This window comes from Callospermophilus lateralis, chromosome 15 (assembly GCF_048772815.1).
Source record: "Callospermophilus lateralis isolate mCalLat2 chromosome 15, mCalLat2.hap1, whole genome shotgun sequence".
In the NCBI taxonomy this organism is placed as follows: domain Eukaryota; kingdom Metazoa; phylum Chordata; class Mammalia; order Rodentia; family Sciuridae; genus Callospermophilus; species Callospermophilus lateralis.
In genome coordinates this window covers 68,991,733-69,018,733 of record NC_135319.1, presented here as the reverse complement: position 1 = coordinate 69,018,733, position 27,001 = coordinate 68,991,733, and the positions used below count along the sequence as shown (strand labels likewise).

The 27,001-nt window shown below is 39.2% G+C and overlaps 1 protein-coding gene and 1 long non-coding RNA gene across 11 annotated transcripts in view; one reads left to right on the top strand and one right to left on the bottom strand.

The window, feature by feature from the left end:
- Positions 1–9,750, top strand: part of LOC143381231 (uncharacterized) — a 37,532-nt gene extending 27,782 nt beyond the window's left edge. For both annotated transcript variants that reach the window (XR_013088797.1, XR_013088796.1), the window contains one exon: positions 9,587–9,750. This is a non-coding gene — a long non-coding RNA (uncharacterized LOC143381231). The remainder of the gene's footprint in view (positions 1–9,586) is intronic.
- Gbf1 (golgi brefeldin A resistant guanine nucleotide exchange factor 1) overlaps positions 1–27,001 on the bottom strand; it is a 125,856-nt gene that overhangs the window by 21,032 nt on the left and 77,823 nt on the right. For 2 of the 9 annotated variants that reach the window (XM_076834616.1, XM_076834618.1), the window contains exons 4-11: positions 12,195–12,326; positions 6,896–7,014; positions 6,164–6,272; positions 5,594–5,654; positions 4,477–4,531; positions 3,672–3,770; positions 838–985; positions 272–498 (exon numbers count right to left, since the gene is read on the bottom strand). In XM_076834616.1, the coding sequence (XP_076690731.1) occupies positions 272–498; positions 838–985; positions 3,672–3,770; positions 4,477–4,531; positions 5,594–5,654; positions 6,164–6,272; positions 6,896–7,014; positions 12,195–12,326 (950 nt within the window). The remainder of the gene's footprint in view (positions 1–271; positions 499–837; positions 986–3,671; positions 3,771–4,476; positions 4,532–5,593; positions 5,655–6,163; positions 6,273–6,895; positions 7,015–12,194; positions 12,327–27,001) is intronic. The other 7 variants (XM_076834617.1, XM_076834619.1, XM_076834623.1 and 4 more) reach the window with 5 other exon arrangements.

Genomic DNA, 27,001 nt, shown 5'->3' with positions numbered 1-27,001 from the left:
TTGGGAAATAGAAAACCGCTACCCCAACCTTCTTTTGAGCCAAGGTCTGCATACAGAATCAAAAGGATCAAGCCAATTCCCACAGTGGAATATTGGAGAGGGGCCTTTAAAAATCAAAGCAGGGATGGAGTTGTGGCTCAGAGGTAGAGTGCTTGCCTAGTATGCATGAGGCACTAGGTTCGATCCTTAGCACCACATAAATAAAAGATGATATTGTGTTCACCTAAAACTAAAATACATAAATAAATAAAAATAAAAATCAAAGCAATACCTGGGAGTCAGGCTGTTCAGGAATCCCTAGCTCATTGCTCCCAGGCTCTGCAGCTGTGCTATACCCTGGAGAGCCAGGTTGCTCCAGGTCAGTGAGGTCCTCTTTGGAGGTAGTCTGGGAGGAGAATTCCAGGCCACTGTCTGTCGAGGGACTGACCACTGCTGAGGCAGTTTCTGAACTTGCAGAGGAGATGGGTGTAGGCACCTCAATGAAGGGCATGCCACCTGCTAAGAGAAGTAAGTGAAGCTTGAAAGAGAGTGACTGCATAGCAATACATACCCTCCATGGTACTGGGGCTCTGCGTATTTATCTCATATTTATCTCTAAGTACAAGACAATGTACTTGTCTCTACAGCAGAGTTCCTCTGAAAGGAAAGCAACTATAAGACTTTGGAAAGTTGCTCAATGGTCACAGTCTGATTTAACCCAGAGTTTCCCTTTTTGCTACCAGCAAAAAGATCCAAGCTCCTCAGTTGGTTTGTCTTTCATTTCAAAATCCCTGAGAGAGGAAAAAAAAAAAAAAAAAAAAGATTTTCTTCTACCTGGAAGTAGTCCAGAACACTCACCAGTGAGGTTTGAGGATAAGGTGGTTCCAGTAGGGGCAGGCAGCTCTGTACCTGGTGTGACTTTGGTCATATGACGTGGAGGCCGGGGGGATCTCTTCTGTTTCTTCCATTTGGATGAATCACTCATGCCTCCTGCTCTCATTTTCAGCTGGAAATATCACACTTCATTAGGACTTAAATTAAGAGTATTCGAACTAAGACTCTATCCCTAGAAATTTCTCTTCATTTAGTCCTTCTGGCCTCTAGAAAACAGCCTATAACCCCACATTTGTGCTGGAGTTAAGAATCTAGATCATCAGTTTATGTTCCTGTTCCTCTAACATGGCTTTTACATTTGCCATTTCAGGGTGGCATAGCAGCCTATGTGTGGAAAGTAACATTCTACTTCGGGGCAGGAAATTGACAGGGCCAGTTGTCACACTTATTATATCACTTGCTTCCCTAGGTCCTGGGTGTTACATTAAGCAGGCTATCTGACAATGCATGACTATAGACAATTCATGACTCTCTTGCAGGAAGGGTAAGGGCAGGTGTTCTTTTGCTATTCTCCTCAGATCTATAGGCTTATGGACTCCTGGGTTTTTTCTTCCTCAACTACTCTACAAAACAGCCACCTATTCCTAGTTCTTATCTTCTATGAGAGGCTAATCTTTCCTGTCCAGACTTGCAGCTTTCTTATTGCTCTATGGATTGGACCTAGACCATAAACATATCTTTTACTCTCTGGAATTTCCACGTCAAATTGGTCAAAGATGGGATGGGATTGTGGCTCAGTGGTAGAGTGCTCGCCTAGCATGTGCAAGGCCCTGGGTTCCATTCTCAGCACCACATACAAATAAATAAATAAATAAAATAAAGGTATAAAAAATTATATTAAAAATTTATACTAAAAAAAATTGGTCAAAGACTAATTTCCTTAGAGTTAGGAAAGGAGTGGCATTCCAGGTTATTTGTGGCGTTAAGGATATAGGGTCATATTATGCTGCTACCTTGCTCTCTGCTGCTCCCGGTAGCAATGGGATCTCCTGACCTTTTAACTGTTGGTCTTTCTATATGCAATTTTAAGAAAATTGTTTAATCTCTTCTGATATCTGGGGATAGGCTTCCTTCTTCAAGCTCCCCAAAACTCCTAGAGCTTGGGTAATCTTTGATCTCTTGCTTAGGAATCACATAATTCTTTCCCTACCCAAAACTCCTTTCAATAAATGAGACAGGCACAAAAGCTGAGCCTTTCCCCCAGCTCTTAATAACAGTAGCAGCCTCACATTAGATTTACACTCATGGTCACTGCATCTCCAAAATACCTGCAGTCATATGCCTAAAAATGAGCTTCAAGTGTTCTGAGCTCTATAACTAAACAGGAAACAGAAGAATGCTCTTTCCAGGAATCACTGGAGCTCAGCCAGATCAAGTTATGATAAAAATGTTCTGGGAGAACAGTGAGCCAAACAAGTTGAAGAAAAAGAAGCTCAAGAGATCAATGAGGAAAAACAAGGACCTCCTGGCTTTACTGGTATTTGTCGCTGAGCTTAAAAAGTTCTAACAACTATATTCACTTTTATGAAATAGCTCTTCTCTCCAGGAGGTTCCCACATTTCTGTCCTATTTCCACTAAGAATGACTGTCATCACTGATATTCCCTCCATATTAGGATCATTCTTTGTTTCCCGCTATCATCTGCAAAGGTAGTTCCAACCTGGTCATTTTAGTGAGTGTTCTTGGCCTGCTAGCTAGAGTAGTTGTGAAAAGGCTGTCTGTTCTCACAAATGCTTCAACTTTTTAAAAGTATAGCAGTGTTATCTGTCATTGGTGCAGAGTAGGCAGTAGGCGTTCTTGGAACTCAACCCTACTTTATCTGTACAAAACTGTATTAAAAAGGCCAGCAAAATCTTTATGAAAAAAGAGCAGTTCCTAGATTAATAATCATAGCAGTATGCTGGGTAGCCACCAAAGAGACCTACAACTTGAGACTATGCAAGCACACAAAGGAAACTTGAGACAATGCATTCAAAAAGGACACAGGCCTATATACTACCTAGGTAGGGAGACAAACAGACAGACACACACAGAGAGTTATTTTTATCTTCAATAACTGAGATGTCACCATCCACACCTTTGGCATGCATATTTTTGTGGTAGATAGCCCCTACCCATTTTTCTCCCTTTTCTTCCTAGGGCAATGATAGGGGGACTTGGATAATTTTTAGCCATAAGCTCCTATGCATCTTGACTTTGAAGAGACAAAGGGCATCTTTACAGATCCCAAGGTATTCCTAATGTTCTTGGCTATCCTGGCACCAGATTTGTTTTTTATTAATCTATAGATATAAATTTCAGAATAATCCCTTTAATTGAAACCAAGAAATAAAAAGTGCCCCACTAGATAGACTGCCTTTTCCCTCCAAACCCAGTTCAAGTATCCCAATTGACTTGGGGACTGTTGTTTAATCTCTTTATGCCAGTTGTGAGACAGGGAGAGGGTAGAAGAGGAAAGGGACTTGCTTGGAGGTCCCTGTAGTTCTCTTATAAATGGTGCATCTTCAGCCTCCCCGCAAGATGATAGTAGGACCCAGCCTCTATAGATTCATTATATGAAATTCAAGGGTTCCTTCTGCCTCCAGGCAATCAAGAGGCCCCAGGAGAATTCCCAACACTGCAAAGCTACAAACACATGCAACTCTTCCAAAGCCAAGCTGTGTTACCAGGGAAGGGTAAGTTGTGCTCTACACAATAGAAATGGAACCCAGGTGTTACATATAAAAATAAACATTTAAATAAATAAATAAATAAATAAACAAAGGGGAAAGGAGAGGGAGAGGGAGAGGGAGAGAGACCTTGAGGTTCTTAAAGAGTAGTACCCTCTCTAACTGGTTCAGGGCTTTGGTCTGCTCCCCACTACTTAGCTCCAGTTTGTTGAGGAGACATGGAGAAATCTGTGAAAGACAGGCAAACGCACGATTTAAACAGAGTGAAATAAACTCAGACACAGGCCAACAGGGCACAGGGCAGGAATGGGAATGGATGGCAGGGGACAGGGGAAGGTCAGGTGCATGCACTGAACAGCCAACGGTTATCTCCATGGGTAGAGCCTTTTAGGGCTACAAGCAGAATCCTCATCAGAGGCCTGTGAAGTCCATGGCTTTAGTTCAAGATAGAAAGAGGCCATCCTTCTGACCATCATTCTTCTAGCAGTTTGAGAATCCTTTGATTTGGAGTTTGACTTGATTTATCTCTTCAACAGAGACTATATAGCAGGCATGTGGCCTGTCTAATCCAGTATTAGGGTAGGATTTGGGGCACAGCTTCACTAGTATACCTACCTGCTGTCAAGGATGAGCCCTGAGGGGATGGCTGAACTTTTACCTTTGTCAACATACATTTTTTAGCCAGTTTGATGGACTTACTCTATTTCCATAAAGGACTGGCTCACCAGTTTATGTGCTGGATCAACAAAGGCCAGAAAGAAAAAGTTTGGGAAGGAGTAGCATCTGGGAGAGAATAGATTTCTCAATAAAGGACAGCAGATTCCAAGCAGAACTGTCCAGGCAAAAGCATGTCTTTGCTAAGCAAGGGCCACAGCACTGAAGTTGGGAGATTAAGGTTTGGATGAGGGATAGCATATCAGCTTGCAGATCCTACCTTCTTCATGTTGGTCCCCACATAACTCTTGGGTTCTTCTTTAAACTGAGGTAACCTACAAGATAGAGAATCCCATGGACTATTATTGCCAACTACAGCCAAAGGTGCTCTGTATCAGAGCATCCCTGTCTTTTAGTAAAATCTAGTTAGAGAAGCAGACTAATTTCACTCTTGAGAGTTTTATCAAAGAGTCAAAGGAATTGGGGGATATATGACTTGGACAAAGAGGGTAGTCACTAGAGCAAGGTCTAAGTGCCCTCAGAGTGGGGAGCCTCTTTTCATCTTTGGAAAGTATTGCTGAAAGCAAAGAGATGGGGAGAGGGCAAACTATCAAAATCCCAGGAGACTAGGCATACAGCAAGAAGTAAAAAGCCAGTTGAAGTTTTGAAACCAGTAAATTTGAGCCTAAGGAGTAAGAAACTCCTTGTATCATGGTAGGGGGCAGTCTAGTCTAGATAATAAGGATTATTATCTATAGATCTTAGAATGAAAAGAAATTCCAGAGGGAGGTTTTAAAGCCATCACATCAGCTCTTCTCAAAGAGAGTCTACTGAAAGGAGATACATGAAATAGGCAGTTATGTCTATTAGGAAAATGCCCTAGTCTGAGGCCTTAACTTGGGAAATCAACTATATTGGTTTGCCTGGGACTGAGGGATTTGCCAGGATGTTGAACTTTGTTAAAATCAAGACAGTCCTGGACAAACCAAGATGAGGGATAGCAGATCAGCTCTCATGACTGGTGGTCACCCTAGCCTTAGCTTTCTCCCACAGCAATCAGTAACCTTCTTCATACTCTCTTAAGTTTGACTTATTTTCTGGGTTCTCTTTCCCAGCTGCTACCAACAGAGAAACAGACACAAGTTTAGAAAGCAGAACTAGGTCTGTCAGCCTAGAATAAATAACACTTTGCCTCCTCCTCCTCCTGAGGCTAAATCAGCTCCCTATTCCTTCTCCCTTGCTCACTAACCCTGGGCCCAGAGAACTACGCCGATTCATAATCCCAGTGGCCTGTGATGTGGCTGTGGGGTTGGACAAGTCCCTGAAGTGGCTGTATGGAAGCAGGCAGACTCAAGAGGCCTGGGCAGCAGGGCTGAAGCAAACAGCAGCAGGTTTACCTTGTGAAGAGCAGCTGCACCATGTCTACGAGAGTGTGCTCTGCGGATTTTCTCAATAACTCTGCACAGGCAAAAACAAATAACACAGGTGTCATTACTTGCTGTGCTATTATCAGGAGGCTTCTCAGAGCAGACTCCCCTCCAAACCTTGTTTACCAAGGATTATGCCAAACTTATTAAAACCAGCTCCAGCTCACCCTGGTAGCCATAACCTCACTGGCCCACTAGGTGGCACTACTGAGTCAGGGAAAAGGTGGGCACTATAGCCATATTCTCTGGTGTTGGCAGGCTGGTGTCAATCCCAGAATCCCCAAGGAGGGAGACTTGGTGCTGGGGCTGAGTCAGTCTGGGATTCATCCCTACACTCCTATCTTGGCATAATGGGTTGAGGTCTCTATTTTAGCTTTCACAGCTGTCTACTAGACATTTCTAGATCTCTATGGTTCCACAGGGTAGATGATGAAAAAGTCCGGAGTTTTCCATCTCTTTGGGGTTCAGAGACAGTATCTTATGTGTACACCTAATAACTGGCCCCAGAAATCGTGAAGGAGCCAGTATTCAAGTACCTACCACTGAGCCTCATTTCAAAGCAGATCCGGAAGCAAGACTGCATAATCTCACACACAGATTCATTGGTTAGGTGGGCACCCACTGGGGTTAGTAAGAGAGTCCTCAGAACCTGTCAGAACAAAGAGAAGATGGCAAAGAAGGCTGGGTAAAAAGAGGTTTACCTGTGGGAAGAAAAGCTGCCTAGTGACTGTCCAATCTCCTAGTGAAATACTGAAGGGCGAATTTTTATTATTTTTAAAGTTGTTATTATTTTGCAACACCTGGGGTCTCACACATGCTAGGCAAATGCTCTACCGCTGAGCTACATTCCCAGCCCAGGACGAGTTTAAAAAAAGGTTAGTAAGACTGGCAAGCTCACTTCGGCCTGATAGGAGAGTTTCTCCAAAGCTTGGCTTGGGAACTGTTTCTTGCCTCTGTAAAACCCTGACATAATCAGAAGTAGTTCCAGCCCTAGCCCACAAGCCCAACAGATGGACACAAATACAATCTGCCAGAGGTACAAGTGTATTAAGGGCTTTCGGTATTTGATATCAATGCATTTAAAGCTTTTAATTATTTTCCTTAGAAAGAGCTTTTACTTTGGGTATGCAAGCTGCTTGTTAGGAAATAAAGTTGGTCCCTAGGCTCCAGTAGAGTCAAAACATTGCTCCATGCTGCCTGTTGCCTTAGGTAAGTAGAGCTGTGGCACCAGTCCCTAGCCATTACCCTAATTGCTTTTCCCCTCCAGCTTACCTGAAGGATTTTCATCAGGACAACCTCATCGCTGGCAGGATCTGTGCCCACAAAACGGGCGTGGGTGACGGCATCTGCCATGTTTTCCATGCCCTCTGCTGTGCCCTCATGTGTGGGATCTGCTCCAGGGGAGTTAAAAAAAAAAAAAAAAAAAAAAAGGAAAGGGAAGAATAAACGTTATGGAGAAGAGAGAGAAAAGGAGATAACCTGTCTATGGATTGCTTTAAGAGACTCAGATTTTCTCCTCTCCAGTTCCTAAACCTATGGTTCCTTGAGTACCTGAGAATTTTTGCCTCAAATTGGCTTTAGCAAATTCCTCAGCACAATCCCACTAGGTAAAACAGTACTTCCTAAACTTAGGTATGGGAGAATTACCTCGTAGTACTTTATTAAACATACAAATTACTGGCCCACTTCCAGAGTTTTTTGATTTTGCAGGTCTACAGTGGGGCCTAAGAATCTACATTTCAAACGATATCCCAGGTAAAGTTAATACTGCTGGCAAGGGGACTACATATTGGGAATCACCGGCATTAAGCTACTCAATTTATAAAGGTAGGACCTGGAAATAATGAGTTTTGGGCCTAGAGAAAGCACCAACTAGGGACAGAGCTTAGAATGACAAAATTATAGCCTTTCTCTTTGCCTCTCTCTCTCTGGTGGCTTTTGGAGTTGTATTTCAGGCACAACTGAGATGGAGGAGAAGAGGGAGGAAATCAGTGGTCACTGCCACCAAATAGTCCTATCTGGGTGCCATATGACAGCGGATCAGAGATCTTTCTGGTTTCTTTCTTTTTTTTGTAGTACTGGGGATTAAACCTCGGGGCACTCTACCATTGGGGCTGTATCTATATCCACTTTTTTGGGGGTAACAAGGATTGAACTCAGGAGCACTCGACCACTGAACCAGATCCCCAGCCCTATTTCGTATTTCATTTAGAGATAGGGTCTGAATTGCTTAGTGCCTTGCTTTTGCTGAGGCTGGCTTTGAACTTGAGATCCTCCTGCCTCATGCTCTGGAGCCACTGGGATTACAGGTGTGCATAACCATGCCCAGCTCTATATCTACTTTTTATTTTATATTTGGAGACAGGGTCTTGTTAAATTGCCCAGGCTGGCCTGGAACTTGTGATCCTCCTGCCTCAGTCTCCCAAGTATATGGGATTACAGACATGTACCACTGTGCCCAGCTCTTTTGTTTCATTCTTATTTAAAACAACATGGCCCACTGAGCAAGAATCTTATTGCCAGCTTAACCAGCCAGGTATTAGGAAATAAACTAAATAAGCTAAACAGGACTGGAGGCTAACCAGTTGGGGAGTAGGAAGAATTTCATCTGTGAATAAAAAGAGGGGAGAAGTTGGAGGTCACACAACCAGCATTAAGCTGGAAGTGAACACAAATGCTGCCAAGGGAGAACTCTGCTCCCACTCCTATGTTAAATAGCCACAAGGAGTAGGCCAAGAAGTTGCCTCCATCAAGACTTATGGGAGTCCTGCAGAACTGCCTGGATTGCTGGCTCTAGCACCACGTCTGTTCTGAAGGACTTTCCACTGATGTTTTGTCCTGAAAGGAGAGCATAAGTAGGGGAGAAAGGCAGGCACATCATAAAGCTCTAAAAGTGACAAGAGGAAAATTGCTCCCAAGGTGGCATGGTGTAATGAAGGAAGCACCTCCTAAAAGTGGTAGGAGTCAGAAGACATTCTTGCCATTTTCTCTTTCTTGGTACCTAAAGTTAATGGAGTTCCTAGATGGCTGAGAGACCCAAGCATTTTTCCTACAACAATGAGCCACAGACTATCATTACTTTAAAAGTAGTTTTCATCTTTTTCTTCTTCAATGTAGTCTCTGACACTGTATCAAAGACTGTCCTACTTATAGCATGCCTCCACTGAGCATCAAGAGTGGCTACTTGAGAGGTTATGCAGAGGGAAGCATTTCATGATACACAGCACAACAGGTTGACCCAGCTCCTCTTCCTATCACCCTATTTCCTCCCGTTTCTCCCAATCAGCAGAGAAAATTCTATACTCTCAGGCCCTTGTCCAAGCCTTTTCTCATAGTTCTTATTTAGGCCTACAGTGCCGACACAGGAAAGACATGTCTTTCTCAGTGTTGTGTGGCATATCTGGGCTCAGTGAATGGCAGCCTTGCTTTTATTTCATGAGGCTTCTGGGGTTCATTTTTTCGTTTCTTTCAGTAATCTCTTCGTTAAGGTGGTTTAATCTTTACTGATCTCTTTGTATTCTTATCCCTTGAGCTCGAACAAAGCAGCAAAGTTCATTTTCTAAAAAGGCAGGTATTAGTGACAGGCCTTTAGAACCATAGGCAGGGCCTGTCAGCAAGCTGGGTAGAGTGGCACAAGTCTTGATCTACCAGCTGTGTGTGGCCAAAGCAAAGGCCAGTCCTTGGAGTAGCACCTAAAAGAATTCCAGGAGCTTGAACTACAGGATTCAGAGGTGTGGGATGTTTTTTCTAGGAGGGAAGCCTCCAAAAATAATCCTTTATCTTGAGACCATTTAACAGACCTTGTCCTCTCCTAGATCCTATCCTCAGAATGTCCTTTTCTGTCCACTCTGGGGCCAGCTTCAGGGAAATTTGCCAACTTATCTGGCTTTCATACACTCCTTCCTGCTCTTATTCTCATGCCACTGCAGTCACCACCTCCAGCATTCTCTTTTCCCACCACAGGAAACTCCAATGACCAGCTGGCCTGAGTTCTCCAATGACCAGCCTGTCTGCCAAGTTCAGGAAAGGGGGAGAGCAACACCAAGAGATCAGAAAAAGGCATAGAAGGGCAGCTGCTGGACGCTGTGAAGAGACGCGACCTGCAGGTGGTGCTCAGGGCAAGGCTGGAAGTGGCTGGGCCTAATTTTGTTTAGGAAAAGTGTGAAACTGGGACTAGTGCCCTCAGAGGCTGATGTACCTATTCAGAACCCAAGACTCCTGCTTAGGATCCTGAATGCTTTAGCTAAGCAAATCCAACTTTCTAAAAAAGATAAAGGTTTTTTTATTGCTCTGAATAGAAGGCCATTTGTTTTTCTAGCTAGCTATAGCCCTGAGCCTTATATTTTCTTTGTCTCCCTTCTTAGAAACAAAGACAGCTGCTTTTTTTTTTTTTTTTTTTTTTTTTAATGTTCCTCATCCTTGCACATGGATTGGTAATAAGGGAAAAAGAATTCAGGATTCTAAGTGACTAGACCAACTAAAAAAGAATTTAAAAAAAGAAAGAAAGAAAGAAAGAGAGAGACACCATAAACAAATTCAGAGATCAAGTACTGACTGGGTAAAATGTTTGGCCTAGATTGGAAGCAAAGACTTGTAATACTGTGATAGATAATGGGTTGACATCCCTAATATACAAAAAAGCTTAACATATTAATAAGAAAAACCAAAACAACTCAATGAAAAAAGAGGCAAAGGAGAGGAAACTCTAACTTTTAACCTCATGGAAACCAACACAACAAAATACAGTTTGTTTTTTTTAACCAACCAAAGTGGCACACAAAAAAGAAAACTGATAAACATTCAGAGCTGAGAGCAGAGTGGGGAAATGGAAACTCTCAAATATTGATGGGGGAAATAAAGGCTGCAACCTTTAGGGAAAGCAACCTGGTAATACCTATATAAATGTGATATGCACATAGCCTTTAAACCAGAAATTCCAAGTTCAGAAATATTTCATACAAAAGTAAAATTAGTAAATAAGAACATATGAACAAGGATGTTTATTTCAGCATTATTTATAATAGCCCCCAAAAGAAAATAATCTAAATATTAAATAATGAATCAATGAATTGTTATAAAATGGGACTCTCATAGCTACTAAAAAAATCATATCAGAGGCAAAAAGGAAAGAAATGGGGAATTATTGCTTAATCATTAGATTTTCTATTTGGAGTGATAAAAAGTTTGGTAAATAGTGGAAATATTTGGACAACACTGTGGACATAATTAATTCCATTGAATTATATACTTAAAAATGATTAAAAGCAAAAATTTTATGTTATTTTTTTTTACTACAATAAAAAAGGATAAATCAGATGGATAATTTTATCATGTATGTTTAAATTAACAAAAAAGAAAATATATAGCACATAATCCTTTTTGTTTTTTAAAGGGGGCAGAACTTCATATTTATATACACGCAGAAGGTGGTATAGAAGGTACAGAAAGATTCAAACCAAACTGGGTGTGGTGACACATGCTTGTAATCCAGTGACTAGGGAGGCTCAGGCAGGAGGATTACAAATTCCAGGCCCTAAGCAACTTAGTAAAACCAAATTGTTATATTAAAAAAAAAAGGGTTGTGGGGGGTGGGAATGTGGCGATGTGAGCTCAGTAGTTAAGCATCCTTGGGTTAAATTCTTGGCACCAAAACCAAAAACCAAACAAACAAAAAACCCCAAAACAGATTCAAACCATTATTTACCTACTTACTTATAGAAAGACTCAGACATGGGCTGGGGCTATAGCTCAGTGGTAGAACACTTGCCTCGAATGTGTGAGGCACTAGGTTCGATTCTCAGCACCACATAAAAATAAATAAATAAAGGTATTGTGTCCATTTACAACTAAAAAATATTAAAAAGAAGAAAAATATTAAAATATTAAAAAGAAGAAAAAAGAAAACTCAAGACACATGGGCTGAAGTTGTGGCTCAGTGGTAGAGTACTTGCCTGGCATGTGTGAGCCCTAAGTTCAATCCTAAATAGATAAATAGATAAATAAAATAAAAGATCCATTAACAATTAAAAATATATATCACTTAAAAAAATATTCAGACACTATTTACCTAAGGAAGGGGCTGGAACATTGAGAAAGAAGAGAGACAATTAACTTTTCTTTCAGATACTTCTTTATTATCTGTCTTCTTACAATAAGAATACATTAATATTTGAAAATATAACTTTAGGGATGGGTATGGTTCAGTAGAAAAGTGCTTGCCTTGCATGTGTGAGGCCTTGAGTTCAATCTCCAGCACCACACACATACAAATAAATAAATAAAGATATGCATACATACATTTATATAAATAAAATCAGATCATACCCTTAACTCTCAAAGCATTACAGAAACCACAGTCCTAGGGTAAACTTTTGTCCCTCCCATTCTTGCCTGCATAACCCCATTCAATTAGCACGATGAGTAACAATAACAATCATATTTCTCTTCTACAAGGAAAGAGATGGCTGAAAAACATTTTCCAGTATCATCAGCTCATTGACTAAGGCCTCAGCAACCCAAGAGAGGCAAGAAATAAAGTGCTATAGTCATCTAACAAAGTATAAGCTCTTACCTATAAGTGCATAGGACAGGAACTTGTTGACAGAGGTAAGAGCCAGTCCAGTGATAGGGCCAGTGGTATCTTCTGAGCGAATCACTTCCAGAAATGGACGAAGGAATACATTGGGCTCAATTTCTGAGAGTTCTATGACAAAAAAACAAATAAAGATAGAAACCAAATGAACATCTAACAAAGGAAAAAAAAAAAAAAAGCTAAACCCTAGAAAAAGGCCCTTCTTGCATGTGCCATGAGGCTAGAGTTCTTCCTTCCTGGTATCAATCTAGCTCCCCCTGAATTACCTTGAACCAAGTCCCAGATACCACACCATTCATTTTACCTGTAAATTTTATCGGTAAGATTTTTGGTTTGTAGGAAGCAGTGGCGCACACCTATAATCCTATCAACTCAGGAGGCTAAGGTAGGAGTATTGCAATTTGAGGCCAACCTCAGCAGCTTAGCAAAAACATGTTCCAAAATAAAAAATAAAAAGGACCATGGATGTATCTGAGTATAAGTGTCTCTGGTTTCAATCCCTAGTATGTAGCTCTAAAAGATTAATAATTTTTGAAAGCACAAATGTTTTAAAAAGTTAACAGTAAAATTGTCAAAATGGTAAATTTTGTTATATATATATATATATATATATATATATATATTTACAATAATTTTTAAAAAAATACCAGTTCTTTAATATAATTGAATATTACAACTCAATTTTCCATGTCCATTTCACCCCCTACCCTGCAGTGATATATAGGTAAACTTCTTCTGAGGTACATACAGAAAACATAGCCAAAGAAATCCCAGGGTGGGCTCCAGTCTTTACATGTGAAGAGATTTTTCATATCTCTTTACTATTATGGTCAAGGTCACTTCACTTAAAGAGTGTGGTCAATCCAGAAGAGTGAGGGGAAACCTTGTTTATAGTCCCTTGTTGAAAAATAAGTTTAGGGCTGGGGCTGGGGCTGAGTGGTAGAGAGTGCTTGCCTCACACATATGAGGCACTGGGTTCGATCCTCAGCACCATATAAAAAAATAAATGAATAAGTAAAGATATTTTTGTGTGTCTATCTGTAGCTTAAAAAATTAAAAAAGAAAGAAAGAAAAATAAGTTAAAATAAACAAAAGGCTGAGCAGTCCCTTAGTCATGGAATATTCTGCAATCTTGGAAGTTCCTTAACACTCTGTCTCCTTCCGGCCTAGAGGAAGCAGAGAGAGCTACCTTCCCTGAGATAAAGGGGCATCATAGTCTTTATTTTACAATAAGAAAAATAAGGCTCAGATAAGATTCATGATTGGCTTCAAATGACACAACTATTAAGCAGAGATGGGACTTGAACTCAGTTTATATGGCTCTAAAATTTATACAATCACTACATCGTATACTCCTGAATTTAGAATATTTCATGCCACGTCAAAGGAACCATATTACACTGAATTTGCTCTCTACTCTGTCCAGAGTTTAATTTATTTTTCTAAACTTCACTACGTTTTCATCTTTCAGAGCCACTTCCCTAAAAGGCGTCCTTCCTAAAAATGGCCAAAAAACATTTAGGGAAGTGATCCAGGCTATCTTACCTTTACCACAAAAGGAAGTTGGGTTTCCTAAGCACCTTCATTTTCATGCAAATATAGATAGGTTCCCACTCAATTCCTACCACCACCCACCCCTCTCTGGGTAAACATTTCCTGGGACTGGCTGCTCTTCAGATTAATGCTTTAATTAATTGGCAGATTGGGTAGCATTTTTCAAGCTTGTCTGTACAGTGAGTGATTATATCAGCTGTATAAAACCTGCTTCTCATCTACTACTATATCCACCTAGAGATGTACAATTTTCAGGAGAAAAAAGTAGGAAAAAACCTCTGTGAATGGAATACACACAAGCTGTGGTGGTGGATGTGGAGAGTTGAGATGTTAAGGAATATATTTGGGGAAACTTTTTTTTTTAATCTCTTATTGATTTTATTTTTTTAATACATGACAACAGTATATATTAAATACATACTACATATTACACATATAGAGCACAATTTTTCATATCTCTGTATATAAAGTATGTTCGCGCCAATTTACGCCTTTATACATGTACTTTTGTTTTTTGGATTTTTTTTTTGGCATTACAATTCTTAATACACATATCTACCACAATTTTTCATATCTCTGTTTGAATATAAAGTATGTTGACACTCAATTCAAGTCTTCATACATGTACTTTGTATAATGATGTCCATCACATTCCATCATCCTTGCTAATCCCCTGCCCTCTCCCTTTCCCACCCACCCCTCTTCCCTATCTAGACTTCATCTAATCCTTCCATGCTCTCCCTCCCTACTGGACTATGAGTCAACCTTGGGGAAACTTATTTTAAAAACACATTTAAAAATTAAAGTCGGGCTGGGGATGTGGCTCAAGCGGTAGCGCGCTCGCCTGGCATGCGTGCGGCCCGGGTTCGATCCTCAGCACCACATACAAAGATGTTGTGTCCGCTGAAAACTAAAAAATAAATATTAAAATTCTCTCTCTCTCTCTCTCTCTTTAAAAAAATTAAAGTCATTTAGGGGCTGGGGTTGTGAATCAGTGGTAGAGCACTTGCCTAGCATGGGTGAGGCACTGGGTTCGCATCTCAGCCCCACATATAAGCAATTAAATAAATAAAGATCCATCAATAATAAAAATATTTTTAAAAAATTAAAGTCATTTAGTCTTGCTTTCGGAACACAAATGCATTATGTACTATTTGATCTATCATTTAAAAAATGGTCATGATTAGCATATTTGAGCTAAAAAGTCTAGAAGAAAAAAATCTTTTGAGAGTGGGGAGAGGGAACAGACTTTCTGTTTTCATCCAGTTGTTATAACTATACACTTCCTGGCTTCCTTCAAGTGAAAGTCTAGGACAGGTTTTCAGCTAGGGTCCATACATTCAGGGTTATAACTTTTGCCTCTCTTTGTTGTTTGTTAATTAGGTAAGACCAACTCTCTTTATGAGTGATTCATAAAGTTCTATGAATTTTAGCGCATAATTAAATTTGTGTAACTACCACCATAAACAGGAATACATAATTGTTTCATTACCCCAAAAAACTCCCTCTGCCCTCCCTTTGTAGTCATACCCTCCCTACCCACCAACCTCTGACAATTGCGGATCTGTTCTCTTTCACCATAGTTTTATCAAGGAGCTCATAAGGAAAGGTATCACAGAGCATGTAACCTTTTAAGATTGGATTCTTATACCCAGAAGTGGTATTTCTGAATCAAAGGTAAGTGTGTTTAGCTTTACAGCTAAATTATTATTATTATTATTATTATTTTTTAAAGAGAGAGGTGAGAGAGAGAGAGAGACAGACAGAATTTTTAATATTTATTTTTTTTTAGTTTTTGGCGGACACAACATCTTTTATATGTGGTGCTGAGGATCGAACCCGGGCTGCACGCATGCCAGGCGAGCGCGCTACCGCTTGAGCCACATCCCCAGCCCCAGCTAAATTATTTTTAAGAATTATTTTTAAGCCATACAAGTCTGCATTCCTTCCAGAACTGAAATTTTTAGCTTCCCTGCATCCTCTCCAATCCTTGGGATTTTTAGCTTTTTAATTTTTTTTTTTTTTTTTTTTTTTTTTTAGTTATAGATAGACACATTACCTTTATTTATTTATTTTAATTTTTATGTGATGCTGAGGATGGAACCCAGTGCTTCACACATGCTAGGCAGGTATATACTATTGTATACTACACTGAGCTAAAACCTTAGCCCCTATTTTTATACAAGCCATCCAAGTTGTTAGATAGTAGTATCTCCGCATGGTTTAAGTTGGTATTTCCCTAACGGCTAAGGATGTTGAACATCTTTTGATGTGTTTATCTGCCATCCAAATATCTTTTTGCATGATGTGTCTGTTCAAGTCTTTTGCCCATTTTTAAACTAAATTGGTTTGTTTTCTTTTCTTTCTTTTTTTTTTTTTTTTTTGAGAGAGAGAGAATTTTTTTAATATTTATTTTTTAGTTTTCAGTGGACACAACATCTTTGTTTTATTTTTATGTGGTGCTGAGAATCAAACCCAGCGTCCCGCGCATGCCAGGCGAGCGAGCGTGTTACCGCTTGAGTCACATCCCCAGCCCTTGGTTTGTTTTCTTACTGTTAAGTTTAGAGATTTCTGTATTCAAATACTTTAATGGTGAGATAATTATTTACATATTTTTTCCCAGTCTGAACCTTGTCTTTTCTTCTCTTAATAGTATCTTCCACAGAGCAGTCATTTTTATTTTTTAAAAAGTCCAATTTATCAATGTTTATTTTATGTATTTTAGTGTAATGTCTAAATTCCCTCTAACTCCAGGTCAATAAAATAGTCTCTCATGTTTTCTTCTAAAAGTATTATAATTTTACATTTTCCATTTAGATCTGTGATCCATTTTCAGTCAATTTTTCTGTAAATGTGAGGTTGAGGTTCATTTGTTTGCATGTGGATATCAATTGATCCAATACCATTTGCTAAAATCATTTTTTTTTAAAAACAGTACTGAGGAATTGAACCCAAGACCTGGTACATACTAGCAAGTGTTCTACCACTGAGCTATATCCCCAGCCCATTTTATTTTTCATTTTGAGAAAGGATCTCCCTAAGTTGCCAGGCTGGATTTGAACTTAAGATCTTCTTGCCTCAATCTCCCAAGCAGCTTGGATGCAGACATGCACCCTGTGCACCACCACACCTGCCTGCCATTTTAGATACCAAATTCTCCTTAGGACTATACTTTTTTAAGGAGTTAAGGAGTTACAGGGGATTCTTTCTTGGGTCTCTCCTTTTTCTAGGAACTACCCTAGTTACCACTCCTTTTTTATTTTGTGAAATGAGTATGCTATGAAATGGAACATCCATTATTTTTAAGTTTATTGAGCATAAAGTATTTTATTATAAAGTTGCCATCCATCACAAGGAGACACGTGGCTATAAAAAAACATTAACTCTGCACTTTAGGCTGGAATGCAACTTTACCAGAATAATGCAGCTTTTGTATTAAGTGTACAGTTGGGAAAGATGACAGATAGGCAGATATTGTTAGGCAAAGAGGTGTTGGTTGGGCCCAGTTTCTGTTTGTTTTGTGGAGTTGTCTCAATTTTTTCAGGATTGTTCAAATCCAAATTCAGCTGTTTTGAAAGTTTCTCTGGGCACCTTTCAGAATAAAGTAAGGTGTGACTTTTCAGAGTAAAGATGCTCCCATGAACTTTGTTTACATTCTACCTCACAGACATGTATTTAGAGGCAGCAATGGTAAGCAATTTTAGTACTTAGCCTCATCTATTAGATTTTTGATGCCTTTGTTTTCCCTATCAACAAAATGGGAAATGGGCTGGAGATGTGACTCAGTGGAAGAGTGCTTGCCTCAAATGTGTAAAATTCTAGGTTCGATACCCAGCCCCACAAAAACAAATAAATAAAATGGGAAATGTCTCTTATGGTCAGGTTTTTGATCCCACTGATTTGAGGGTAGTTGAAGCAGAATAAGACTCCTTAGTCTTGGTGTCACCAAGAATTTATTATATGCTATTGTAGTGACTACTTGTAAGGGAAAGAGAAAAGTTGCTTAGTAGTGTTTTATATTATAGATACTGCTTGGGGAGCCTCTGATTCTTCTTCAGTAGCTTTGGCTATTGACTTTTAGGGCTTTATTATCTATAGACTTGCTAATGTCAATTCACATTTTTATTTTTTATTTCCTTTCTCCTTCATGGCTCCTAGAGAAGACCTGACAGGGTGGTAATTAATAAACTTATAATTGTCTTCTTGCTGCCATTGAACAACTATTTTATTTATTTTCTGCAGTGCTGACAACAAAATTTTTTACTAGGCTGAGAAGAATTTGGTCTGAAAAAGCTGCTTCAAGTGTAATGGGTGCATAAAGCTGGGTTGAATTGCTATGTTGTAAAGTAGAGCAATGGAAGTTTTTAATTTCTCCTGGGCTTTCAAATTGCCTGCTTAAGTTTGGACTTGATAGTGTATAGTGCATGTAGAAAACAGCAAGGCAAACTGAAGAGCTACAGTAGCTCTGGTTTGCCTGTATGTTACAACCTAATTGCTTTCCTTTCAATATGTGCCAATTTCCTCTAGAAGGAAGAGAACTACTGTTTAGAGTTGATATGCATCAAACTTGTGTTTTCAGTAAGGCAGATGGATCAATCTGTCCTTGGGCCTCTGTGTATGTTTGAGGTCAGTCCCTGTGGGCCTCATTTAGCCCTGCTGGCCTTGTTAAAGGGAGCCTCAATCTCCCTCTTGGATTAGGAATGAACCTAGGCAAACCTAACAATTTGTGTGGCAGTTCTACAATCAATAACTAACAGTGTTTAGTCACTGGTTAGGAAGAGGAAAGAAACAGAAGAAACTTTAATTCTACGATAGTTGAGTTCAAAGTTTGTATTTACTATTTTTGTCATGCACTTAGTGAACCTATGCAATGTGTGGTATAATATTTAAGAGTATAATGCATTGTTTAAGAGCAATGGCTTTGGGGTCAGCAAAACTTGGGTTCAAATTTTCTGCCATTTACTGTGTGACCTTAGGTAAGTCACTTGACCTCTTATAGCCTTGGTTTTCTTATTCGTAAGAAATGGAGACTGCAATGCTATTTCTCATAGTTATTGAAAAAATAAAGTAATCTGCGAATGATAATTATATTTTGAATTTTCAGTTTTTTTGAGACAGGGTCTATTTCCCCAGTTGGCCTTGAACTCTGGGGCTCAACAGACTCTCTTTTCCTCAGCCTCTTGAATAGCTAGGATTATATACTTTTGACACCATGCATGGCTTAATATCATGTTTTATAATTTATGTGGCTACTGCTGATATCTGAGGCAAATTAAGGTTTGTCCTTGGCAGTGGAATAGCAGCTCCTAGAAGCAAGCTAACCTGGCTAGTTAGTGGGATTGCCCAAGATGGAAAACTCATTCCTGTTCCAGTCAGGATTCATGTATTATATTGGACAAAATCATGCAATAAACTGTACTGCTTTTAAACATCATCATCATCATCATCTTCATCATCATAATCATTATGATTTTTGGTACCAGGGACTGAACCCAGGGGTGCTTAACCACTGAGCCATACCCCCAGCCCCTTTTTGTTTTTTATTTTGAGACGGTCTCACTAAATTGCTTAGGGCTTAGCTAAATTGGCTTTGAACTTGCAATGCTCCTTCCTCAGCTTCCCTAGTCACTAGGATTACAGGCTTGACTGACAGTGCCCAGCTCTTTTCTTTTTAAAGATAAGGTACAATCTGACCTCAGGCTGACCAGGGTGGTTCCACTCAATAAAGCTCCATTTCAATAATAGAAATTGAGTATTTTGGGGCTGGGGATGTGGCTCAAGTGGTAGCGCACTCGCCTGGCATGCGTGCGGCCCGGGTTCGATCCTCAGCACCATGTACAGACAAAGATGTTGTGTCCGCCAAATACTAAAAAAATAAATATTAAAATTCTCTCTCTCTCCCTCTTTCTCACTCTCTCTCACTCTTTCTTTAAAAAAAATAAAAAAAAAGAAATTGAGTATTTCAAGAAAAGAAATTTACTGAAAGCCAGCTGTTATTGGTTCCACATGCTGTCAAGGATTTTATCCCTGGAGAAATGCATCCTTCTCTTATCCTTTCCCTAAGAAGAGATAAAGCTACTAGAGACAGAGAGGTAGCCAATGTCCTGAGAAGGGGTTCAAACCAGAGAGCATGTATAAATGCCAAAACCCCTTTTCTTTCTCGGTCATCTTGAATCATTCTGTGCCAGTTACCTAGGGAGGACGCGTCCTTATGTCATTTCTGGCTAAGGTTGGTGCCTCATGAACATGACTTTCTACAAATAATTATGCATCAATGACAACTGAGGGGAAAGTATAAAATTATGACTTCTAATCCCTGGGGTTTTCGGACTTTTAAGTTTAACCCCAAAGAATGTAAGTACAGGAACTGTTCATGTGTAAGATTTGGTTTTTTGATTCATAAAAAACATACTGGGGGGGCTGGGGCTGTAGCTCAGCGGCAGAGCACTTACCTCAAATGTGTAAGGCACTGGATTTGATCCTCAGCACCACATTAAAAAAATAAACAAATAAAATAAAGGCATTCTATTACAAAAAAAAAAAAAAACCATACTGGGGGCTGGGATTATAGCTCAGTGGTGGAGTACTTGTCTAGCAGATGTAAGGCACTGGGTTCGATTTCAGCACCACATAAATAAATAAAGGTACTGTGTCCATCTATAACTAAAAAAATGTATTTAAAAAAACTTTAAAATAACAACAAAAACATGTTGGAGTTGGGCATGGTGGCTGATACCTGTACACCCCAGCTACTCAGGATACTAAGGAGGATTGTGAGTATGAGGTCAGCATGGGCAATTTAGCAAGACCCTGTCTCAAAAATAAAAAAATAAAAAGGGCTAGCAACGTAGCTCAGTATTAGGAGTGCCACTAGATTCAATCCCCAATACTATATATACACACCAACAAACCAAGCAAGCAAAAAACAAACCCAGAACAACAAAACTTTGGACTTTGAGAGAATAGATCAGCCTGAAAAGTTAATACTTTCAAAAGAGTTGTTAAAGGATTCAATGTAGAAATAGTTTGTCTTAATGTAAGTGGTTGGTTCCATTATTCTCTACTGCAGGCTCTAAGTGGACCCATTCATCCCCTTTCTACCTGGATGCAGCAGTGATTAAGTCATTACCATAATTTCTCTCTTAAAGAGTTATATAATCTCCCCCTCCCTCCTAAGTCTAGGAGTACCTGGAAGTGTTCATAAAACACTTGGGAAACTGCTGAATAAAGAAGAACATGGGCTGGAGTTGTGGCTCAGTGGTAGAGTGCTTGCCTCACATGTATGGGGCACTGGGTTCATTCCTCCATACCACATAAAAATAAATAAAATAAAGGTATTGTGTCCATCTACAACTAAAAATATTGGGGGGGGGGACAGCTGTCAGGAACTAAAACAAACAAGGCTTAGTCTCTTTTCCCCATTCCCCCACAGGCTGCCTTTATAACAGGCTATCTGCATTCATAGGCATTTACTCCTAAATTATAGCTTGCATTTAGAATCATAAGTTTTAGGGCTCTAAAGGGACTTGAGGAATGTAATTAAATTTCTATCTTGACCTTCCCCAGGAAATCTCAATAGATTAAAAAAAAAAAAAAAACAAAAAACTATGGCCCATAGATGTTTGGTTGTTTTTGTTTGTTTTTGGTATCAGGGATGAACTCAGGGGTGCTTATCCACTGAGCAACATCCCTAACTTTTTATTTTTGTTTATTGTTTAAGAATAAATTTAGTTGTAGATTAACACAATGCTTTTATTTTATTTATTTTTATGTGGTGCTGTGGATCAATCCCAGTACCTTACATGTACTAGGCAAGTGCTCTACCACTGAGTTACAACCTCATTCCCTCTTTTTATTTTGAGACAGGGTCTTGCTAAATTGCTTAGGGCCCCACCAAATGCTGAGGCTGCCCTTGAACTTGCAATCCTCCTGCTTCAGCCTCCTGAGCTGCTGGGATTACACACATGTGCCACCACATCCAGAAATGTGAGGTATTTTTGCCCAAAGTTACACAGTGTCAGAACTAGGATTGGGAATACTGCATTTCTTTATTTCAATTTTCCTTTTTTAATAGGGCAGAGCTGCAAAGGCCTGTTTGGGTTTGAGCATTAATCCCAGTCTAGGAAGTATATAGCTCTGTGGGAGCCACCTTTGGCAGTTTTCTCTGGAATCAGTTCCTGAAACCAAGTTTAAATTCCCTACCTGGCCATTCATAGGCCCAGAAAATTGAAGATGATAAACAAAGATATGAGAAGTGTAGCTGACATTCCAAAGGCTTCTAGCTTTGCCAGTTTTAGTTTTACTCATCTGTTGGACTATTATTCTTTTTTTGTTTGTTTTTTTAAAGACGATTTAAAGAAGTTTTGTTATTTTTTATAGTAGCTCATTCATATATATATATATGTATGTTTTAGATGGACAAAATACCTTTATGTTATTTGTTTATTTTTATGTGGTGCCGGGGATGAACCCAGTGCCTTATGCATGCTAGGCAGGCGCTCTACCACTAAGCCACAACCCTGGCCCTTATAATAGCTCTTTTTAAATCTTCTTGTTTCTTTTTCTTTCTCTTCCTCCTCTTCTACTCTCTCCTCCTTTTACTCCTTCTTTTCTTGTTTTTTCAATAGTATCCCATTCTTATTCCTTATCTATCTAATCTTTTGAATAAAACAGGTAGTTTACTTGATGTTTTATTCTTGCTGCAAAGGCTATTTCCTCTAAGTCATTTTATTTCTTTAAATTCTTTTTTTTTTTTTTTTTTAGAGAGAGAGAGAGAATTTTTTTTTAAATGTTTATTTATTTATTTTTATTTTCTTAGTTTTCGGCGGACACAACATCTTTGTCTGTATGTGGTGCTGAGGATCGAACCCGGGGCAGACGCATGCCAGGCAAGCGCGCTACCGCTTGAGCCACATCCCCAGCTCCTATTTCTTTAAATTCTGTTTCTCCAGTTCATGTTAGTGATCCTTTAGTATGGGGGCAATATACATCTGAGTATTTATTCCTGAGTGTATGGATGGGGCTTCTGGACTAATGGCAATGTGCCCTTTCATTTGGATTATTATTCTTATATTTCCCTTTTGACCAAAAAGAACACAGTTCCTTTCTACTAAATTTACAGTACCTCAGAATTTCATTTGCAGATCATTCTTTTTTTTCCATATAAAACTATTTATTCATAAATATTTTCCAAAATGAAAGTAGGTTTACTAAAAAAAGTCCCTATATGGGGAGGGGAGGAGAAGGCAGCCCTTGCCCTGGGGCCCCCAGGGTGGGGGCTGAGAGGAAGAGAAAAACCTCTTGACCCTCTCCCTGCTTCCTGGGACAGGGGGTACAGATCATTCTTAATCTGTGATTTTTACAATAAATATATTCATGGGTATTGCATTATCAGAGAAGTAGAATATGAAGACCTAACACTTTATTCTAAAATAGAAAGTGCCAGCATGGAAAGACATGCCAAAACCCAAAAAGCTTTTGTATTTAAATAATTGTCCTATTCCTTTGGATATAGAAATGTCAAGAGGGGTAAATGAGGGCTGGGGATGTGGCTCAAGTAGTAGCGCGCTCGCCTGGCACGCATGCAGCCCGGGTTCGATCCTCAGCACCACATACAAACAAAGATGTTGTGACCACTGAGAACTGAAAAATAAATATTAAAAAATTCTCTCTCTCTCTCTAAAAAAAAGGGGTAAATGAACTGGACTTCTGTCTTTAACAGGTTCTTATTTGTTATATGTGATCTATCTTGTGAATGATGATATTCTGTCTCCAGGTACATTAGGCCAATATTTGAAGGATGAAGAGCTAGGACGGGGCAGTCTGATGACCCTGTAGAAAGCAAGAAGGGAGAAGTAGACTCTAAGGGCAAAAGGGTCGAGACAGACATTTCTGAAGCCAAATGGTGTTGAAATAATATACCACAGGCCTTTTTCCTTGTCAGCGTAATCCAATTGAGAATGCCCAACTGCCCCTGATAAGAGTCACTCAGGAGTGAAGAGCTTTGCTACCAGGGAAAGCAGCTTATGTGAGCATTTTGGCTCAGGAATGTGCCAGCCCAATGCTAGCCAAATGAGAAAAGGCTGCTGCAGGCTGGAGAACTCAGTCTCCTGGGAGGATGGTAGCTGCTCCCTGTAGGTTAAGAGAGTATTTGTTCTTTTTTGTCCAAGGGCAGTGCTTGAGGCCATATGTTGAGGCCTTTGACATAGATAATTAGAAAGGGTGGCAGTTCTGATGTGAAAAGAGAAAACAGTGTCAGAATTCATCCCCCTTTTGGTCAGGTCACTCATGATTTGAGAAGACAGGAAAATTGGGGGTCATTGGTAGATTCTCAGATTAACACTGAGTCAATTTAGAACTTCTCCTTTAATGTCATAATATAGAGAGAGTGTTGAGATACCCACCTACTGGTATTCAGCAAAGTATGATCAGAACACCACCAAGGTACTTCCAAAGGGCTTCACTTTGCTTTGGGTTGAAGGGGTCTTTGTGCTATTCCAGAAATAGTTTAGTAATTCATGTTTTAATTTGGCCTGACCAGAAATTGGACCTGGATTTGACTTAGGAGTAACCCAAGTGTTGTTTCTCCAATAGGGGTTGAATTTCCCATTCTTGTACCTGTCCCCTTCTCTACCCCCCAAAATCCTAGAACATTAACCAGTCACCTTCAGAGCACCCCTCTATCTAAACTTCACTCTTTGTTTACTGGACTGTTTGTGCCTTGAGTTGACAGCCTTCAGGGTGGGAATTCTGGCTACTTGGCTATGGTGTCAGATGTCTCCTTGGTTATGAAATTAGACTTCTTACTATGAGCGGCATTATGACACTTTTTTTCTAAAGGACTCAGGTATTTCTTCTCACTCTTCTAACAAAGATCCAGACCATTGAATCCAGTCTCAGGCAGGCCAAGCTGTGAGGTAGAACACTAGAAACCTTTATTTCTGTTCTAGACTTGAAGGAAGCAGTAACACTGAACGACTAGGAGTATAGCTTTTGGAGTCAGATAGGTGTGAATTTGATTCCCATTTCTACCACTAGCTAGTTATATGACTTTAACTGGTTCTTACATCTACTTATCCTTTCTGGGTCTCTTTTTGTCTCCCAAATGGAGACTATTATAAATAGAAAAGATACCTAAAGTGTTTATTAGCATATGGCATGGTAATAAATGGTAGCTACCATAGTTATTATCTTTATTTTTTCTAAAACAAAGAGGAATATTTCAAAAAAGAGGGTCCATAGAGAATTCTTTGGAGGCTTGGGATACAGTCCTCATACAAAATATAATTCAGTCAAGGGATGAAGGGATTAGTAATCTCACAGGACTACTGATCCAGAATAGGAAACAGGAAAACCTGTTTTCTTTGTCTGATACTATGTATATCTTGGGATACACAGAAATTAAAAGGATTATTCTAAATTGCACCATAAGTAACAACCACCAGTTATCTTGGTGGTATTTATCTTAACCTATGTTCCTTTTAAGGTTTAGGAGTCAAAGGTTGAAGGTCTACATTTTGATTTTTTTTCATATTTATCATAAGCAGTAAACTGATATGCCAGTGTAGTGGTGCACACCTGTAATGCCAGTGACTCGGGAGGCCAAAAGAGGTGGATTGCAAGTTCAAGGCAAGTTTCAGCAACTTACCAAGACCCTGTCTCAAAGTAAAACATATAAAGGGTAAGAGTTATAGGGACTTAGCTCAGTGGTTAAACACCCCTGGGTTCAATCTTCAGTACTAAAATAGATAGATAGATATAAAGTATAAAAAAACACTGGACTGGGACTCTAGAACTAAAAAACTAGAATAACATCTTAGTTGTACTTATTGCACACTTTATTTCATGCATTGTAAACAAGTGTTTGAATGAAATAAATAACATATATAAATTGATTAACAGTGCCTGACACATAGTATGTGGTTTTATTTATTGTGGTATTAGGGATTCAACCCAGGGGCGCACTACCATTGAGTTACATTCCCAGCATTTCTAATTTTTTATTTTGAGACAGAGACTCACTAAATTGTTCAGATTAGCCTCAAACTTGCAATCCTCTTGCCCCAGCCTCCCAAATTACTGGAATTACAGGTATGTACCACCATGTCTGACTAATACATGTTTTAATAAATGTTAGCTGCTGTTATTATTTTAAATATAGTTTATTTTAATACTCTAACACCTATTTTACAGGTGATAAAATAGCGGATTAGAGAAGAAAAGTAATAAAAGTGACACAGCTACTAAACTGCAAAACTTCTAGTCCTAGTACCAACATTAACTGGCTTGGTGTCATTGTACAAAAAACTTAATTTTCCCAAATCCCAGTTATCTCACTTGTATATTATTTTTAGGGCCAATTTTAGCTATAATATCCTAGGATTTGGAGTATTTTGGGGGATGGTCAATAAAAAATTATGTATTATTTTTCTATAGTACTATTGCTCAAAATGCAATCTGTAATCTAGTGCAGTCCAGCTACTAATTGGTAAACAATGAGATATATACAGAAATTGGGAGAAAACATTAACAATTTGACAGTAACATCATGTATAGATAAAAAAATTGGAATTTATTCAGGCATCGTGGTGCATGACTGTTATCCCAGGTACTTGAGAGACTAAGAAAGGAGAATCACAAACTCTAGGCCAGCCTGGGCAACTTAGAAAGATTCTGTCTCAAAATAAAAAGGGTTGGGGATGTAGTTCAGTGGTAAAGTGCTTGCCTAGCATACACAAAGCCCTGGGTTCAATCCCTAATACCACAAAAAAGGAAAAAAAAAGTTTATATATTTTTTATTTCATTTTTTCTAGTAAATCATTTTACTGAGTTTTATAAGACTACGAATCTGCAATAAATAAACAAAGAAAAATAAAACCGGGGCTGGGCTTGTGGCTCAGCAGTAGAGTGCTCACCTAGCATGTGCGAGAGCTTATGCACCACATAAAAATAAAGGTATTGTGTCCAACTACAACTAAAAAATAAATATTTTAAAAAATAAATAAATAAAATAAAACTGGCCTTTCACCATGGATAGTTTGAGAAGCATTATTTTAGAGATCCATCTTAACATTTCATTACTAAATTGCAAAATGAATTGAAATTCTAGGTTTTTTTTCTAACTGCATGTTTACAAAGAAGTTCCCCCTGAATCAGAAATATCTTTACTGGTTCCCTGCTAGAAGCATAGCCTGCAGCTATAGGAGTTACTCCTGTTAGAGCTTTTCTGATGC